Source organism: Cardiocondyla obscurior, linkage group LG10 (assembly GCF_019399895.1).
Source record: "Cardiocondyla obscurior isolate alpha-2009 linkage group LG10, Cobs3.1, whole genome shotgun sequence".
NCBI lineage: Eukaryota > Metazoa > Arthropoda > Insecta > Hymenoptera > Formicidae > Cardiocondyla > Cardiocondyla obscurior.
In genome coordinates, this window is record NC_091873.1 from 2,484,396 (window position 1) to 2,505,413 (window position 21,018).

The 21,018-nt window shown below is 41.7% G+C and overlaps 1 protein-coding gene across 8 annotated transcripts in view; it reads left to right on the forward strand.

The window, feature by feature from the left end:
* Positions 1-21,018, forward strand: part of Lmpt (four and a half LIM domains protein limpet) — a 92,109-nt gene that overhangs the window by 39,498 nt on the left and 31,593 nt on the right. Inside the window, exon 2 of one of the 8 annotated variants that reach the window (XM_070662566.1) lies at positions 4,592-4,704. The exons of 5 other annotated variants lie outside the window; for them this stretch is intronic. In XM_070662566.1, coding sequence (XP_070518667.1) covers positions 4,592-4,704 — 113 coding nt within the window. Of the gene's footprint in view, positions 1-4,591; positions 4,705-8,600; positions 10,014-18,335; positions 19,069-21,018 lie in introns of those variants that run through there. 2 more of the 8 variants (XM_070662562.1, XM_070662561.1) reach the window with 2 other exon arrangements.

The following is a 21,018-nucleotide window of genomic DNA, read 5'->3' on the forward strand; positions in this document are numbered from 1 at the left end:
CATATCTCGAATATGGTATCGATCAACGGGAGGGAAAACGCAGCGTTACTGGACGTAGTTTGTTATTACTTTTATCAGGCAGAAATCGCGGCAGAAGAGACGCGTAAAGGAACATATTTATTATCTCCGATACTACTGTACAGTTAGTTTTACTTGTAATTGGAAAAAAATTCCTGACATACCATCGACTATCCTCGTCGATGCAGCTTGTTATTTTCCGGATTCCTCGCGAGCCTGCAAATCGCGCCGTGCGTTTGTCTCGCGAATACCGGCGTACGTAATAATCGCACAGTAGAATTATTGAGCGACGGTCACGCGCAGGTGTGCAGCGCGATGAGTGTGGGTCTCGGATACCGTTCACCCACGCGACGAATGACGTGATATCACTTTTATACTTTAACGCCGCGGTCCGTGCCGCGCCGTCAAAGATACAGAATCTACTTCTCTCACAAACGGCACTGGTTAAATGTCACAATTGTAACGTAACGTCACGGTGACCGAGCATACTTTTAGAGAATGATGCAAGAGTTTTCGCGGCAACGTATATCGGCGCATTAAAAAATGCGCGGTTACAATTGCGCTAGTTGAAAGGCGGTACGGAGCAATTAAAAGCGCCGAATTTATGGGCATTCTAGGCGCGGCCGGTTATAATTCCGCAGCCCGGGTCTTCTTGGCTCATGTAATTTGAGAGCTTCAGGGAAAGGGTAGGCAGCGACATTTCTGGTAAATATCGCGCTCGCCGCATTACTTTACGGCGTCACGGCCACCGCCGCGCGCGGAGAAAAAGGGTTAAAGTCGTTTAGCGACGTGGCCGCGTGGCATTTACTAAACAAACTGAAATTCGAGAGAGTTTTCCGAGGATCGCGCGGTATTTTCGCGCCGTGTATTTCCCTTTCATCTCCCATGTCGGTTCGCGCGCGCTGGGATGCTGAGAGAACGGCGATCCTTCCGCTCACATTTATCGAAACGAATAACGTGTCTTCGCGCGCGAAGAATAACGTAAAGTAATACGACGTTTGAAGTTCGTGCCAACTAAATTTTAACTGTTTCAACAAGAAAATATTACGTGAGAATATCACAAAATGCTAGACAAATATTTGAGGTCTCAACCCATTAATCTAGAATGCAGTTTGTCGGTGACGTCGTTACTTATTATCCTTAGGCGAAAAAGTCGGCGAAATACCGTTGCGGTATCGCACGAACGAACGAGACCCCGGTACAGGCGGTTTATCAGCCGCCTGACGATATAATCGACCGATCTATCGCTCGTGAAAGAATTATTTCCGGAGATCGGCGGCACGATGCGCCTGCCTATTTATTGCGGGCCATCTAATGCCCGGTGTTAATAATCACGTCACGAATTCCGTGGGCACCCGCGCGTCGTGTAATAGAGACGTAATCGACTTAGCTTTACGCTCGGCCTCACCATTGCTTCTTAATACCGCGATCCATAATAATCGCTGCCGGATCTTTGATCCTCGCGCGCGATCATATTTACGATTTTCCTCACGATCATTTTCTGTCGGCGAAATTGCATCGTATCGAATTTAGATTGCGGCTGCACATGTGCGCGTCACGCGTAAAATAGTCACGCCGGGCGGGTAACTCTCGAATGCGGAATAAACAGGATAACTCTCAACTTCGAAATGTCCGGTGGGTTGGATATTGGACGCGATTTTGGGCAACAGCGATGGGACGTCTTGGCAACGATCTCGCGTTACTTCGAGCTGCATCGTGACGTGAAAGAAAGTACGTGGGGTTTTTTTTTTTCTTTTTTTTTTCGTGAAGCAATTACAAAGGCATGTAAAGAAAAATTATATAGATGAGAGAATAGAAATCCTAAAATGCAAACTTGTTATTAATTATTAAAGGACAATGTGCAGATTTACAAACTACATACCGCGGTTCTAAAAACAAATCGATTCAATATTGCCCGCGAGGAGTGAATTTTCTTTGCGTCACGGGAATATTTATTTACGACAATACCTATACGTGCGTCATGTGTGCACGTGGATAAAAAAAGAAGTTAAAAGCAAAGCCCCTTTGTTAAGAAATGCCGGTTTGCGTCAAATTACCAAGTCAAACAGAGCATCCGAAACTTTCTTTTTGTTTTTTTTTTTCTTTTTTTTTGTGATTATTTTTAACAAAAAGGAGAAAGAAATCTTAATGTTGAATACGCAGTCGTAAAATTAACTGCGCTTTCGCGGTAATAAGGAGAATACATTGAACTCCCGCCGCGGTCGCACGATTATTTCCAGTCCTCTCTTCGTTTACTCGCTTTGATACAAAGTGCGCGTTCTCGCCGTATCGCATTATGCACTTCGCCGTGTCGGTATCCGTCGCGTAGACACGCGACATGCGTGTTTGCCTGCATATACGCATAATCACGTCGTCGCCATTGCCCCTCGCCTCTTCGACCGTTCTATGGGAATGTAACGCGTGGGTGAGCGAAGCACGAAGGAGTTTAGAATTCTCCGCGAAAAGCGTGTCGTCCTCGGTTTACATGAAGTTCGCCACGCGTCTCCCGCTCGGGCAGAAGAATAATAGAAGGCCGTGAGTTCTTCAAAAGTAGTTTTTTTTTTTTTTCTCTTTGCAACGCGTGTTATATTGTAACGCATGCGATATTTTACGTCGTAAAATTATTCCCCCCGTTGGCTTTCAAGACGACAAGCGGGCAAAGTATGCCCCGTATAGTTTTACGTTATATTTAAATTAAAGCGCGAGAAGGAAACGTTTGGCCGGTATCGTTATCTCGAAAATCTCTGCCGGGTCGGTTTTCGATTCGATCTGACGTAACCGTTCACTCGAGGTAATATTATATATGAAATGCGCAAAAGTAATTTATATAACGCGAGCGGAAGTGTTGAAGTAAAAGCGCCGTATAAATTTCACGGATGTGACGATGCTACGATAGGCGGAGCGAAAATTAAGAGTGACGGAAGAATATGATTAAATCAACCTTGATATCGTACAGCGGGGTTGACCGTGACACGGCATGATTGAAAAGGCTTGTACATCGGCATCGAAACGGACACTTTAACGCACTCTAGATCGCAATCTGGTGTCTCGACTTAAATATATTCTACCGATTACTGACGCGTACTACATATCTTTTCACTTATTCCAGGATATTCTCTGTGTCGGAAGTTTTCCTCGCGTACGGTAGCGCATACTTCCCTACGCATTTTGAATCTTATTTTTATCAGATCTTAACAATGTGTTTAACACCAGTTCTGAATTAATTTTCAATTAATTTCTAATTAGTTCTTTATTAAAGTGCGTATTCGCGCCGGTACGTAAATAAAAATGTTAAATGTAAATAAACTATGCGGTATATCCGGTTTGCGATCAGCGTTTCGTAAAAGGTAGAAGACGTCGAAAATATTTAACGCTGGGCTCGATGCGCGCATTCGATAAGTCTAAAATTATCGTATAACTGATGTTAGGTAATATCCACGACAGACGTCGATAAATTCCTCTTATTATATAAATTGAAAGGCAGATAGACGCAGGCGTGGGCGTCCATTCATTCGCGACAGACACCGCGTGTATATGTATGCCGTCACGGAAATTTGTAATGCGCAATCCCTTGCACGAGCCGTGGCAGGAAACACGCTGCTTTGTCGGCTGGTACTTCGCAGCGAATTTCTTCTGCAATGTATCTCTCGCAGTCGATTTTACATTTTAATCTTGGAATTCCATACGTATATATGTATATCCGGTTTCGCGGTTAAAAGCGTTTGCGCGTACGCACTCTCTCATATTTCTAACGTTATTATTAGCGTGTCATTTTTATTTCAATTTCCCCGATTCGTAGAACATTTTGAAATTAGAAAGAAAAATATGATGTTTTTTTTGTTTTTTTTTTTTTTTGCTCGTGTTTCTTATTGCATGTGCCAAGGGAATATTTTTGGGTTCGAATTAGCTGCAGAATATGTGAGGTGACTAATAGTGAGATAGCATCGATTATTCGACCAGTCAGTAAAGGAATATACGTTTACGTGTCTAAACAGTAAAGTTATTACCGGACATATCTATAAATCATCAACGCGAAAATCAATATCGGCCCCATCAGCTGATATCGGCAACACACTAGCGTGGCAGCGAATCAACATGCTTTTGCGTTTCTTCCCAGCCCGCGCGACTGCCTCTTCTTTTTCGGACGTGTGCGTGCGTACATGCGTGCGTTATTCTTTCTTTCCTTCTATCACTTATTTCTCTCTCTCTCTCTCGCTTGCGCGCCACCGCTAAATTTAGAGTATGATCGACCGGTTGTCCGCGCTATCGGAACAAACAGGCTGGCGATAAAGTTATTGGACGCGCATTCAAGAGCAGGCCCGGCTGCAAGTCGCCGAGAAAGCACGCGGACGGCTGTGGCGATCGCCGAACCCTTTTTCGCACGGCGTTCTTATCTTTTACGTGAATCGTCCTTACGGAGACGATCCGTTTTCAACTAAAGCAGTCCGGTTTTTTTCCGTTCGGTTCGGCAATCGCAGTCAGATTTACCGCGGATCGCATTGTGACTGGCAATGTAATTAGTGAACTTCTTCTCGCGATTCTCGTCACGTCTGTCCACGCGGACCACGTGCAGGGTGTTCAACTGCTGTGCTCGAAAATGGGGGCCAAATGGGAGAATTCGTGGCACGCGAGCGACATTCTTGAGAGCAAGGTGCATCGGGAGGATGAGATTTGTCACGACCCGCGGTGAGTGTTACGTAAACAAAATTATTGAAAATGTCAAAGTTCAGCTAATCGAATTATCGAGATATCTTAAATACGGGATTAACCGAGTGTTGTACCGAGCGAATAACTTTACCTTAAATTACCGTTGAGATAAACTCGCCTTTAAATGCAAAAGATTTATAGCCGAGCAGATGTACCTGATAGATCTGAGACATTCTAGGTCCGGATAGTTCGTATGAACTATTCAGGAGGTCCGCTTATTTTCGTATTTTCGTCGAAATACATTTCGCAAGTATTACCCGAAGATAATTCAGAAAGCGTTTTCGTAGTGATTATTTTCGGACGCTTGATTTCTACACGTGTCATTACGCGCATTTGGTTGTAAAAAGATTAATGCGCGCATCTGTCAACAGCCCGCTTAAAATATATACATGTATATATACTTCGTTGTAACTAATACATATACAGTTGTATCTTAAAGAAATGGTAATTTTTCAATGCGCTACTTAGATTTTTATTTACTTCGTTACGGGGAATAAAATATTCGCGTCATTTTAATGGAAATGGGTGAAAACAAATTTCGTGTATCTTAAGTGAACGTTATCATTAGTCTTGAAAAGAAAAAAAAATACTAATAATAATAATAAAATAACATCGAAAAGCTCACGATTAGCCTCTCGGTGACTGTCACGTACGTACATATATACCGGACATCACGTTCGAACTCACGCGACTCTTGGCATCACGCCACACTCGTGATCGAGCGCACGTCTTTACGATCGGGGTAAATAAATGCGTCTTGCTTGTTGTGACAAGCGCACGTCATTGTCCGAAACTGCACTTCGCGCAACTCTTTTAAAGTCGAAAGCGCGGATAATATTTTCTGTTGCTATGTGGATCTCGTGCGCGTAAAATCTGACATAATTCGTACTGCAATCCCATTTCATATACATAAATGTATTGCGTAAATAAAAAAGAAATTAACGTATAATTATTGACATTATGTAAAAGAAACTTCAATATTTTATATAAAAGAAATTATTCTGTACATATATTTATGAAACAAAAGTACTCGAATATTTTTATTTCCGAAAAGTTTGCAGGCCTCGACAAGTAATAATGAGTTAATAATGTCTGATACATAAAACGGCCGTATCTTTGTAGAGAACCGAGTTAACAAATGTTACGAGTAAATCGTCTTAAGTTATTACTCCGAGACGGAAAGAGATTCGCATTAAATGTCCTCCCCCCCTCCCCCCGTACAGTAAAACGCGATAAGTCAGTTAGCGGTCTCGTTGCTAAGGATTCTCGGCCTGAGAAACTGCTGGCGAGACTGTCGTCTCACATGGCATTTCAAAATGCATTTCGTACCATTTCATGAAAGGCAAAATAGCTTCGATGACGTACATAATTTCTGATATAAATAGAAAGAGATAGGGAACTCGGGTTGACAAATAAATTTTGTGAGATGCTTATCGAAACGTTTGGAACCTAAACCGTATATAAAACGAAAACTAGTAATACATATAAAAAATTTGTTTTATAAATAATGCATGTTATAAAGAATAAGAAGAAAAAAAAAAAGAAAGTCTCAAATTAAATCTCTTTCATATTCGATACCACGCTGGTTTCCGCAGTAGTTTACTGAAGTAGTAAATTAAATTCACGCAAGAAAGCCACCATGCCGCGTAAATTACGCGATGGATAAAATCCCGCTGTTAGAAATATCACTAGGGGCATCTAGAGCACGAATTACTCGTCTCTAAACCGCGACTGAGGAACGGCCGCAATATCTCCGGCTGGATGACGAGCGCGTCCCGTGCACCGCGTGCATCTCATTGAGATACACTTTGCGCCAATTCACTCGCAGATTAAATAACGCGCACGCATAATCTCGCGTAAGGCAAGAGGATCAGCGCGATGATAAAGAGCTATAAAACGACACAGAAGATACGGTCTCGGCGGGCTCTTATTTGCACGATTTGCTTCGAGATTAACGCGGTCTGCTTGATTGTCGCTCGGTCGAGGATTCCTGAGACATTGAGGCCATTCCTTGGTGATAATCCTTATCGACTGGAATGCCACTGACTGAATCTCCCGGTATGCCGGCAGCCGTATTCAGTGCCGAGGTGAACGCGACGCGCGATCGTCACCCATGTACTTCGCGTCGCATTATTATGCGAGTTCCGTCGCCGAGGGCCGCGGAAGCGCGAATGTGTCCGTCGTCCATTAAGCCAGTCCGACCTAATCCATACGTGAGGCACGGTTGAAATCGTGGTTGTGAATTAACGCGCGACGGAAATACTTCCAGGTGTGGCTCCGCCTTTTGTCGGTCGTTCCCGTTCTCGAGTTCAATTTTAATCAAATATCGCGCGCACCCCGGAAACATAAATGAGCCAATTTGAACCGGTGCGATTGTCTTGTCTCGCGGAAGAAAGGGGACAAAAATAATCGAGAAGAAAATCGGCACGCGAGACTAGGAAAATATAAAGAGCGAGGAAACGTATGGAGAAAGGGTATGAGAAGAAACGTTATTTTCGTTAATCAAATTAGTCTCGACTCGTCGTCGCCATTAAATTCGCATGAACGTGGCCGTGGCGTGCATAATATCGCAAAGGCATCGGCGGTAACGATGACCGGTCGTGCTATCACGCGATGCAAGCGATTTACGTCATATTTCGCTTGTAAACGTTTTTTTTTTTTGTGCGGCGTGAATAGTTCGATATTACTATTTTTATTACCATAAAAATCGAGATAGCAACACGCTATTTATACATAATGCTTGTAACAGCAAATACTTCGACGAAAGACATACGAGTCTCTTCTCGTTACGTGCGATCCTATTTCTGCATCACGATTTAATTACCGACGTTAACATTTTAGAATGTCGCGCGGCGTCAAAGTCTGGTTGAACGTCGGGCAACAAAGTTTTCTTTTAATGGAAAACGTCCGACTTCAGCGGAGTGCTATAATCGGTCCACGCTACACAGCATCGCGCACAGCGAGTTCGCTTGAAATTGCAATTCACGGAAGGTCATTTCGATGCGCGCGCCGAGGAAACACGCGAATAAAGATAAACGTAGACGTGGCCAATGTGACCGTAATGCGAAACAGTCGCGGACATACGGGGATCCTCGAATAATCCGCGGGATGATTTACGACCGATGTAACAAACGCGCAAATTGTACGTGAACCCCGTCCAGTTCTTGCAAGTTTTCTCATACCGCGTTCTCGATGTGTATGTATATAGAAAATTATAGTTATTTTCGCACAAATCTTTCAACCGCTTCGAGCTGTCAGTCATGTCGCCAGTACGTCTCCAGTTGCTTCAAGTTCACGAGCGAGAACGGTTTACGCAATCTGTCTTTTGGCTCTTATATTTCACGTTTACATATTTTACGTATTTTGTGCGTACTTGTAATTTTTTTTTTTTTTTTTAATTTGATGTATATACGCGACGAAAATTATCGAGACGTACGTTTTATCTGTTCGTGACGTGCATTAGCAACACATGGTCCATGGCCAGCAGTGCTTACTTGCTGCAATCGAGAAGCAGCGCCGAAGACGATGACATAAAGCGGACGGAGTGTCATTCAGGACAATGGTCGTAATGAAAACCAATGTTCGAAGGTCGCTATTGCGCCTCCTTCTGCGGTTAAACCGTGTCTCGCTATGCGTTGCTTCGCAGGGGACGGTCAGTCGAAATGCGTGCGTGGACAAGTGTGCGTGGAACGATTTAACACAATCAGCGGAATTCGCAGACGCGATCGGGGAGAGAGAAAGAGAGGGAGAAAAAAAGTCTTACCTCGAGACAGGCGGAAAACGTATATCCGCATAATTACAGTTCGACCACGAAGCATGCGTTTCGCGATCGGTATCGGATAGAAAAAAAATAATCAGTTTATTGCGCGTCGATGCAAAAACATTGCATAAAATCCGAATGTGTTAAGTATATCGTTTGCGAAACCGTTGAATCACCGCGACGGGTGCTGAGTTTCGATTAAAAAAGCTGCGCGGCTTAGAAAATATCGTTGGACGTAGAATTGTAATGATGCAGCTGTGATTACGTTACACAGAGTGTGAAGCATCTCGCCATCGCGTATTTTCTTTTTTATTGAGCGCACGATACGACTAATTAAATGCGCGTTGAACCGCGTCATGTGACTTCCTTAATTGTGGTGTATAATAACAACGTGCGTTGCATTATAGAAGGAAACGGAAAAGCATTTCGTGAATTTTATTACGTTGTTTAATGTACACTTGGGAATACGTTAACGACGCGCTTTTTCTCTCGCCACGTGTCTCGTTTATTACCCCGACGTTTGTAATTGACATGCGAACTAGTTAATTATGAAATCATAGAATCAACGAGCCGCGTTGCGCATAAAGATGTTACTATGTTTTTATCATGATTTCATCGATTTATATCTTCTTTGCGCGCCTCGTGTTTGAGATAAAACGTGATTCATCCAGTGCGTCGAATCATTATGGAAATATTGGAAACGAGCACATGATGAATATAAACATTGAATAATGCAAAAATCACGCGTATACTTTTTTCTTGGCGGATAAATTTTTTTTTTTAACGCGTGATTAATTATTAGTGTGACGTAAAAGCTGTCGATATGATATTTAGTTTTTATTGCATCAGCTGACGTTCTAACGAGTCCAGCGTAGACTCGTTTTATTTTGTAAGAAATTAATTTGAGTCTCTAAAAGATTTGCTTATAAATTTAATGGCGTACATTGAGGGTCTTTAGGAAATCGCTCTTAAAAAAAAAAAAATAAAAAAAATAAACTTTGCAAATCGGTTCTCACGGGAAAACGAATTTAATGGCGAGGGCGAACGCAATCGATTTATAATCGCGTTAACGTAATTCGATTTATCGAGTCACGTGTATTTCAGTAAAGTGTTGCCACAGCCTTAGGCGATCAACTTCAGTTTTATCCGACCGAAGGCCGAGACGACGGTCTCGTCGCGCGTTTCCTCAGCGATAACGTGGGTTGAAAAACATTTTTTGTCGAATCGTGCGACTTCCGGCAGCTACGATTAAAGCTTTGTCGGCGAGGCAATTCCTCAGTGGAATTGCTGACAGAATGGTCTGGGACAACGGGCTCTCGGTGAAAGAGGTGACGGAAATGAAGAAGAAAACACCGCGATTTCCTTCGCGCGAGCGGAACTTCGCGATGAGGAGACGCGACCCTCACCGATCTTCCTCTCTAATTGTCGGAGGGGCATCGCCGATCGGGGCTCCTCCGATCGAGCCGCAGGACACCGCGGAACCCGATCGCCGTACGTGCGAGGATCCATGCAGCAGCAATTGCAGCGCGTAAGAATTTATTAATTTTTTTTATCACTGCGTAAGGCGCGTGATTTGACTGCGGCATAATTTATAACGCATGAAATAGTGCATGCTAATAACGAGAGTACGTTGAAAATTCGACGAAATTGATAAGGCAATCGTAAATTTATTTATAAAGAAATTCACATAAAATAGCACGAGACGTACCACAAAATTGTTCGAATTAAGCACGACCTTTGGAGCATCCTCCGGTGCTCTTATGCGATTAATAAGAAGCAGAAGCGTGCAACAAATTATCTACATCGCGTAACAATTTGCCGGGCCTGTTGACGGCGTCGGCGACCGTCACCAGAATGAGTTATCGTCTCGAAAGGAAACGAGATATCGCTCGCGCGGAGAGGCCGATGGCCGTCCTTTCGTTGATTTAATGAGGTCATTAACGAAACATCCTCGTTATACCGAGGGTCGGGAGAAACCCGGGGGAGAGTAACCTGTCCGCTTTTCACGGTTCATAAGTCTGCGCGGTGATTTATCGGCGACGACAGTGGCGGAAGCCAAGCTTCTTCAGACTTCCTTCTCACACGCAACCTTTCGGATTCGTACGATTATTGGTCGGGCGACTAATCCGTTCGCGGGCCCATGATTACAGGCCGCATGCATGAGCGAATCATAAATTCTCGCGAAATGATCGCACGTGTTTTCATTAAGACGACGTCGCTTTGATCAGCTTAGCGCGCACCATTTACAAGCGGACACAATAAGTTGAGATAAATCGTAAACTCGCGAGCTCTCAATAAATGAGGACTACAAACATTTTCTCTTGATCTCTTAAAATTCGATTAAAATCATGCTTAATTAATATACGCTCGACAATTGCGTAATTCTGTCGAGAGAAGGAGAACGTCAGGCGCGTTTATTACACGTGTTTGTGAGCAAGAATAACAGCGCGATGAAGAACGTTACGTCGCGGATATACTAAATAGAGCGGTTAATTAGTAATTAAGCCGCAGTTTAAAAGGGGTAAAGGTCAATTTCAACGAAATCGCATACCGCTATATGTTCCAAGTCCTTACTAGAGGAGCTAATAGTCGTTTATTTATCGCACACGCGCGACGTCAAAATCTCGAAAGATAAATCTTTGCGCATTTGTGAGCCAGAATAAGTTACGAACTCATTGCCAAGGTGATCTGTCCGGCTTGTCCAGTTCTCTACGTATTACGATTTGACCCTCGACTCTGTTAAAGACCATTATTCTCTCTGTCACGGTTCCATTTAAAAAGACAACAAACACCCGTGCGGTGGAAATTTTTCGGGGTCAAAAATCTCCGCTCGTGTCACAGTTAGAGAGGAAATTAACAAATCGTTCTTTTTAATTGCAAACGATAATTTCTTGTTGATTGCCGTATTATAATAATTTCATAATTAAAAGTGAAATAAATATTTTGTGTAATAAAATGTAATAAAAAAAAAAATTTTTATTATTGCTGAGATTACTGTGTCTCTTGTATTATAGATCTAGTATATTAAAATTTAGAAAGAAAAAAAATTACGCATTTTAATCCCATCTCGAGAGTAAGAAAGAGAGAGGCAACGTTTATTGGGTAGAAAAGATGGGCCTGCCAAAATCTTGTCAAGTTATGTCACGACTTGTGCGACGGAGCTACGCAGCTTCGCCGCCGCATCGAGCTTGGCGAGATAGCTAATGCATCCGCAGCGAGTTACTCATCGAAGTTCCCTTATGTAAACCCGAACGAATTAAATGCTCCGACGTCTTTCCGAATGCGACGCAAATTTTTGCACGCGCAGCCCGTTGCCATTCATCAGTTGCCCGCCGGGAATTTAATTAACGTAGTAATCCACTTAATATAACTTGCTCAACTTCCGGATACATATATCTATTTCCAGATACAAATCTAACTAATTTTTGTACGAGACATCGTACAAGTAATTGGATAACTTTTAGCAATTTAAAGTTAGATTGCTTTTACGTCTTTATTTTATTATATATATATTATACAGAAACTGCACGTAATAATGTTAAATATTTCAAAAACATATGGACATAGACTCACCGATTGATGCGCAGCAGTGGAGTTCTGCAGCTACGACGACACTGTAATAAAAAAAAATTTTATTATTGAAGAGCATTCAAAATAATCATTGCTTAAAATAATAATTTCCACGCGACTCTAATTACTTTTTCATTATAAAATTTTATATTATTTTTAATTATTATTGGAATGAGAAAGCATTCACGGCACTCGCGCTCCTAAACTTCGCATAAAAAAACGACCGATTACTTAAACGGTACTCGCGAGGAAACGGCCGACGAACTGGCTGCAGTTCGTTCACTAAATATTTGCGACGAGAACACGCACTGGATTTAGAACAGAACGAAATATGTTATTTAATTAACGACAAATTAATATACTACAAAAATGTACTTGCTCACTACGACGTTCCTTGCTCACTACGACGTTATTTGCACATGATCGTGTTAGGTATACGTAATACGACTATGCTTTTCTCTACTTTAATTAACGTCTACGTCTCCGACAGACGTAAACGCTCACGTCTCCTTCTCTGCCATCACCCTTACGCAGAAGAATTTATAATTTATACCGAATATTGTACATACACTGAAAGGCAGATATGGCATTTGTTTCGGCGACGGCGACTAGTGTACGTGATCTTATCTTGGTGTGTGTCAAGTCACACACGAGGCGCCGCAGCACGTGTGTTGCGGAGCGCCGGTCACTGAAAACTGAGGAGGAATGCGCTAGTTCACACACGCTGGCCGTCGTCGCCGCAGAACGACCGCTATCTCAGCCGGTCAGCGTACATACACGACAACGTGGAACAATTTTACAGTCAGAATTTTTAACTACAGGTACGTCACGGCATTTGTCAGCTATGTCAATTATAATATTTGTCATTTACGTATCAATTTAAAAAAAATTAATTTAATTAATATCCGAATGCATATGCATATAAATTACGTATATACGTACGCACGTACATCCTTAATCTATTCCTGAGATTTATCAAACGAATAACAGCTTTCTTTAACAGCTGGAACGACACAAAAATTTAATTTCGTCTATCGTACTCGCGTTCCCTCCCTTTTCTATAATCTTCTCTTTTCCTCCGTGAAACCTGTTTGCCAGATAAGAAACCGTGTGCAAACTTCCTTTTGTAATAATTTCTTAACCAATTCACCCTCGCCGAGGCATGTCGGTGCAACGTTTCTTCATCGAGATCGCGCCAGGACTTTTACGCGCTGTTTAAAGATAATAAAATCCTTTACGATTAAAGTGACGGCGGCGGCGAGAGCCGCATCGCGGATCTTTCTCCGGTGTGTAAAACGATCTTCGGCGAGTTAGCAAAATGGTGGTAATTAAAGTTACTGCAAGCATTAAAAGCAATCGGCCGCTGGCTCGGAATCGTGCAAATAATCGGTCGGCATCAGCATGGGGCTGACGATATCATAGTTTCCACAGTCGTAGCTTTTGCCGTTTTTTTTTTATTTGTTAAAAAAATTTTTTTTTATCATAAAAAAGTCGCCTTATTCTCCGGCGAGTGCAATGTTCCGCGAAATGTTTTACTTTTCGAAATAACGACGGGCGTGATTTGAAGTTAAATATTAATTGTAACGTAAACTTCAATCAATTATTTTTTTTTTTAGAGTTTTGATACTCTGTCGGAAAGTTCTTTCGATATACATTATGATATTACGCGCTGAAATAAAAACCGACGGAGTTTTAGCTTCTTCAAAGAGACACACTTATTTTATTTTTTATTTTAAAGTTCTAACTAGAAATCCGGTAACCTTCCCGATTGAACGTACTGGAAGTTTATTGTCGAGTTTGACAAACACATAAATCGAACGCGCGTCTTCTTTAATGAGCGAACCGAAATGCCACAGTGTCATTTTACGTAGCAACATACATGCTCGACACTGGACCAACGATAAACGTCGGCCTTGCAACTCGATTCTTAAAGTACAAATCTCGCATACTCATTCCCTCAGCAGAGCGTTAAACAGTGTACAATAAATTTATAATCTTAATTTAATGAACTAATTACGTGGAATATTTATTCCGAATCGATTGAATAAATTATACGACTCATTAAAATAAACACTCGGATATCAATCAAAAGAAATTAAATCGTGATGAAGACAATGAGTCATTTATTCTGCGGATCTTACGACTAATAATGACAATGCAACTTTGCTCTTAAAAACATACTCCTGACAGTATACAAATTAGAATCTTTTCCACAAAAGACAAAATCATTAATCAAAAAGAATAGAAAAAAAAAAGAAATAAAAATAAAAAATAGAATAAAATCTCTCGGACTTTCAATTTATCCATTGCATTATGCATCGACCGTGTTTACGGACTGAATTCGTCAAATTACTGGCGGCAGGTCGGAAAAGAATTGGACGTTTCCGGATTACAAAGGGAAGGACGCATAATGCAACAGTTGCATCGTCATCGCATGAGATTCCCTTTCGCTTGACGTGTCGTTGCATCAGGCAGACGGAGTCTCATTTGCGCCAAATGTTCCGAAGCCTCTAGGGAACGCGGCTTGCAAGCTTTCTTACGTCCCGCTTGCACCTAAGGTGGAAGCTCTGGCCACGAGCTTTCGGCCACGAGCGACGGGCGCGATCGTAGTCGCGCTTGCGCCATCGTGACGGCTGTTTCTCGTGGTCACCCGGTATTAACTATAGGTACACACCTACCGTCGTCGTCGAACGCATGGCGCCAGTTTGAAGCACGCTTCTCTTGCGGATGCACTCTTACGTGACGCGTGTGACACAGTTTCGTTTGCGTTTCTTTTTGTGTCCGAGCTGAGCATCGGTCTTGATTCGATTCGGTACCGAGAAATGATTTTATAGTTTACGATCGACGACTTTGGTGAAAAGTGACGGTGACGCTAGGAAAGACCTGGTTTTCCGTTTGAATTCGGAACTCGGAAGGGTGTGCGGTGACCAGTAGTTGGCAAACTTATTCGCAAATAATTGTCTACATTGTATACTTGATCGTACAGTTGTATCGTGAAAAATGAATATATGCTGGTGCGCGTCTCCGTGTTCATGAGTTCGAATCAAAAGTACGATTCTACGACGACACTAACACGCTTGTTATTTCAAATAATTAAATACCTCCGAACTACTTAGTATTTATTTTAATAAATAAAGAACGTTCAAGAAAATCGTATTGAATGAAAGAAATTTACTCTCAACTTATCGAATACAGAATGCATTTGTTTTGATTTGTCTGAAATATTTTAAGTTAATTGTCATAAAATTATAAAGAATTATTAGAAAAACCAAAAAAGAAAAATATTAATCTCATCCTCACGATTATCTTGATACACGATCAAAGTATTTTATCTGTAATACATAAAGGAATAGTGCCATGCGGAAAGACACGTTTAGTCATTCAGACATTCGATATAGCAATTTTCTCCTCGTTTCATCTTACGAGAACACCCGAGATATTTCGTGCGAGACGCGAGAAGCTGCGTTTTATCGTGCGTTATTGCGTCTATTTCCGCCGGGAACTATTACTGGCGCTTATATATAGCATGCATTTATCTAATTAATAGCTATTAGCCGCACAGTCTCCGATTCTCGGCTGACTTGTCAGCACGATGTTGTGCTAAGTCAAAAGCTTCCGGGCACCTTCTTCCGTCGTGACACCTGTCAGTAGTTCGGCCGAGCAATTTACATACTACCGTCCACATCGCGAGATCTATGAACTTACGACCTATGAAAATTACCTTAATAACCTTTTCACAGACCGCAATTAAATTATCGCGCCGCGAGCGAGTGTTTCCTCCTTTTTGTCCGGCTGAAATATTTATTATTATAAATTCCAACGATACGCGTCATTGCGTTATTAATTTTCTCCACGTCAGTTTAATTATCTTACAATCAAATACATATTTCTTACTCATATTCGCAATCTTTTTTTTCAAGATGCTCGCGTCGCTTTTGATGGCAATACGCGTCGCGTATCGCAAATGATTGCAATGATGATTATTGTTCCACGCGTGTGTCAAGATGCGCCGGGAATCCTAGTTTTAGATTTTACTCTTGGCAAAGCGAATCTGTGACTGACTAACGGGGCACCCTCTCCACCGCGATGATTCACCTGCGGGCGAAATAGCTGTTTTCCAGGTAAAACCATTTCCGCGATGGAAAAGCGTGCGTGCCCTATTAAATAAACGTCATCTCTTTCGATTATAGTAATCCATTAATTCAGCCGATGCGTGCCACAGAGTTACCGCGCCTTCTCTTACTTACGTCAATCCCTTTTATACAGTTTCCATCGAAGTCGATTGATGTTTTATTCACTGCCTGCCTCAGAATTGTGCAAAAATAGCGATTCGAGAAACGCATTTCTACGAAACACGTAGAAAATATCAACATCGAGAAGCTCGCATTCATTTGGTTGGCCTTTCTGCGATTCGGGTCGTTGAAACGTACATAATGTTAATAAATTTATGATAACATTTTGCATTGTATTTGAATATTATAAAATTGTATATATTTTACAAAAATAAGGACTGTAATTTATTGCATCGAATTAAATTTAACGTTGAGTCCTCAAGAATGTACATTTACACGTTCTGACGTTTGAGGAAATTTAATTATTGTAGTGAAAAAAAAATTTCATTCTTTTTCTGTACAAATCAAAGTCAGACGATACGAGAAACCAACCACGTTCTGCTATCTTCACTGTCAGATTTATCAGAATAATCTCCCAGTCGGACAGCGTACGGCACTTCGATATTATTCGCTTAATGCATACATGAGAAACCACGATCGTGAATGCGGTCCTTAAAACTCGCTTTGGCAAGTTGATCGCGCGTATCGATCGAAAGATTAGCTTCACGAGCCGGTGCTTGCGTTTTTCAAAAATTACTCGAAGTCATCTGACATTAGTGTTCGCGATGTACAGTGAGATAGACATGTATTCACCTGACGGGCATTAAAATACTGCTTAGTAAGTTAAGAAAAAATAAAAAAAGAAAAAAAAGAATAACGTAAAAAGAAAAATAACCAAATGAACAAATCAGATTTAATTTAATTATTTTCAAAATCACAAAGTATTAAATAACAACAAAATCAATTATAATTAAATTATTTGAAGATACCAAATGTCCAGAATTTTTACAATCATAACAAAACGATTAAGAGTAATCATATTTAGTTGTCATAATTTGCTAATATTCGACAATCCGAGATACTGTACCGATGTATCGGCAATGCGTGTTTCCGAAACTTAAAAAAAAAAAAAAAGAAAAACGAAAAGGGCGAAAGCACGAAAAGAGGGCTACCCACGAAACGTCAAATAAACGGCCAGTTTATTAACTGGGTCGGCAAGTCAGCCTCACCGACCGATATTCGTCTTTGATGTTGGAGAGCGATTCGATCTCTGCTCCTCCAGATCCTTTTTCACCGCGCATTCGGGTGGGACGAGGGGCCGACGATCTTCCTCCACTATAAATAACCGGACGACTGTGAATCGCAGCGATTTCCGCAATGAAAATAAATTCAACGATATGTACGAGTGTGGCCCCGCGCAAGCGAGTTAGCGTTCGCGTTTCGCTCATCCGTCGTGCACCTTCGCGGCGACGCGCGCTGGCAATTATTTTCGCGAAGACAGGAGGCACCCACTCGCCGGCGATCATAAAATAAACCGTGAATATCGATTTGCCTAAATTACAAACCGCGGTGAACGACGTTGCGTTTGCGTTATCGTGTCCGCATTGTTGCACTTGCGGTTGCGTTTCACATTCCGCTTTTACGAGTAGCCCGTAACGTTCTGCATGCGCAATTAACTATTTTAATCCCCGGCGTCTTTTAATCTGAGATTTCTTAAGATAAAATATATATTTAAGTTTTTGTGTATTAATTAACGGACTATTAAAGTCTTTAACATTTTTATTTTATTACTTGACATAAAAATTTTTTATTTAATACTTTTTTTTTTTTTATTTTATTTTTTATTGTGGAAAGTGATATACACCACGTGTAAAATAATAATTTTTAAGAAACTTTTTTTATTAAAAGGAATACAAGTTTGTTCCTCGCACAGGACATACCGCCAAGTTCAAGATTAATGATTGAATTCTTCTGTCTCTTCAAGCTGTGACTTTTCTTCGTGTGCGTGTTTATTGTCACAGTTTCAGGCCTCTATTTTGGTCGTAACTTTTAATTAAAACGTTGAATAAAAGTCCATTAATAATCGTACTTACTTTCGAAAAGTCTCCAAACAATGCCGATCTATCACAAACCATCTCAATGCCGATCTATCACAAACCATCTCGCTTACTTCGCCAATAACTTAAGTTGATTAAACGGAATGAACAAATCCAGTTTCGAAGGAAATTAACGTCTTCGAAAATGAAGATGAAGAAATCGAAAGCATCGAAGAAGGGAATCCAAGGACCATGATGCTGATTATCGATTCGCCACCCTGAACGAACGACTGCAGAGGCGTCATACGACGCCGACCTTGCTCGCGGGGCTAAACTCGCGGCCGACGAGGATGAGTCCGAAAGGACCCGGGGGCCAGGAGGGCCCGAAAATGGAAGTGCGGGTGTCGTGCGTGCCGACACCCGGCGCCGAGCCGCAAGACATTCGCGTCCGTATACCGGAGCCGAAGAAAAGGCCGATGAGTCCGCCTCTTCTCGAGTCCGTGGCGGCTCGCACCAGGTGTCCGTCCGTTCCAGAAAAAGATTTCTACCGGAAGACCTCGTCCTTGGAACGGCGAGACCGTTATCCAACGTTATCCGGCGCCGAGATCAAACGGGGCCTTATCCCCAATTCCGCGGAGCAATTACAAACGCGCAAGCGGAACCCGATGCTGGACCGGAAGAACCGATACCCGACCATCACTGGTGCGGAACTCCGTCGCAGTATGGCGATCGGCAAATGTCCTCTCGAGGACGGCCTGGATCTCAGCCTGGCACCGTGGCCCGGCATGAAGTGGGCCTGTGTCCGAGTGCTACATCTCTACTGCAAGGTGTTCGACCAGTTCGAGCTATTTGAGCTGATCGTTAGGTAATTGCATGCGACGGTTGACAATTTGATAAATGTGGCTCGTAAAAAAAAAAAGTGTGTACACTTGCAAATTTGATTGTTATTAATATACAAGTCGAAAAACTTCTAATATATATCCTTTGACCTGGAATCGATTGCTCGGATTTATCTACGAAGAATCTTATGCGAACCAACGTATCGCCGAGCTTTTAGGGTGATTCCAATTATTCATTAAACAATACGCGAACACAATTAGCTACCGTTAGTATCTATTAGGCGATGCCTCTAACAATTTCCCCGGGGGCGTTACGATGGAAGACGACCGGCAAGCAGCGCCAAGCCAAACCCAACTGAATGATTTATGTTGGACTACATTTGTAGGTTAATGAAGTTGATTTTTCACGCTGCCACGTTTGCTTGCGAACCAGATTTTATCAAGTGCGCAGTCTTCTTCTGCTTCCTCTTAACGTTACGTTTTCTTATTATATAAGATACAACAAAATTTTATTCTATGATTCTTCGTATAATATTGAGAAAAAATTTTTTTTTTAATATCTAGCTGTATGAAATCAGTTATTATAATACAAAAAACGGTTTTTTGTTTGTTCTTTTTTTTCTGTCTCGCTCAGTCGCGTTAATATAAGTTGACGACAAGGCGCATTGCGTTTCTCCACTCTTTCGACTTTCGCACTTTTTCTCCTTTGCACTTTCTCGACACGTTTTTTTTACACCTCTATAAAAACAACAAAAAAAAGTTGCGTGGAATTTATCACGCCATTTCGCGCGTCACGTCTTCCACTTGTAAAATTAATTCGTCGTATCGATATCTCATGTGATCCCGAAATAAAACCCCGTCTTTGATGTTTCTAAGCCTCGATTACTGAATCATAAAGTAAACCATATACACGATAGTAGTAGATATATTATCGCAAGCAAATAATGAATAAAACCTAATGAATAATGAAACCTGCAACGGTGAAAATGAAACTTAAGACAACGTTATTTACCGTCAATTTAATCGAATACCGCTGATTCGATGTCTTTTCAGTCATCATTTTTCACTGGGACACTTATTTGAATCTACGAGGATTTTTTTATAGCGCAAGATTTCTCGTAAAAAACCGCGAATTACGGTTCGCTTGCAAACGAGGTAATTGTACGACTGACATTATAAACGTGGCATTACGGAAATTACCGATGATACGCCCTCGGAGACGCTTCGCACGATGAAAAATTGCTCGCCTTTAACGTTCTGCATTTCATTGCAAATTTTACCCTTTATCGGTTTTAAGTAAAATTAATGCGATTAAAACCTTTTTGGATTTTTCGTCACTTTAATTTATTATATTACATATTAATAATCCTATTAAATTTAATGTAATATAAATTTATACTTCAAGTAAATTAAATCAGACGTAATTTATTAAATATTAAATAGCAAATTTAAAGTCGACGTCGGTTGTATTACGCACGGAAATGGCTCTTGAAATAAAAACACGAGTGAAAAGGGAAAGAGAATATATTCTTGCGCGATAATTTGAGTTCTTATCCGCCTGCTATCGCGTACAAGAGAGGCATAGATATAATTGCGGGAGAAGGTCTCTCTGGCATTAGCGGCGAAGGGTCCTGGCGACCTTGGGAACGAGTTCCGGAAGGGTGCGGTGAAGCTACGATAAACGTCCGGCGCAAATGCATCCCCTTGATTATACGATCGCCGTTCGATACGGTAGTGCTGGTATCGATCCGGAGTCACCCGCGCGCTCTTTTTCACGAGTAAAAGTTTCCTGTCGCACCCACGCGTCGCATAGATATGGATATTGATATCTCTCGCACACCTCGCTGCAAATGTTACGTATTATTGATGCTAATCGGCCGCAAGGCTATTCGCTAATCGACCTACGATTCATCAACGTTGTTGCGAATTTAAGGTCGCGAATGAGATTTAAATGCAGCGCGACGCAATCTTCGTAT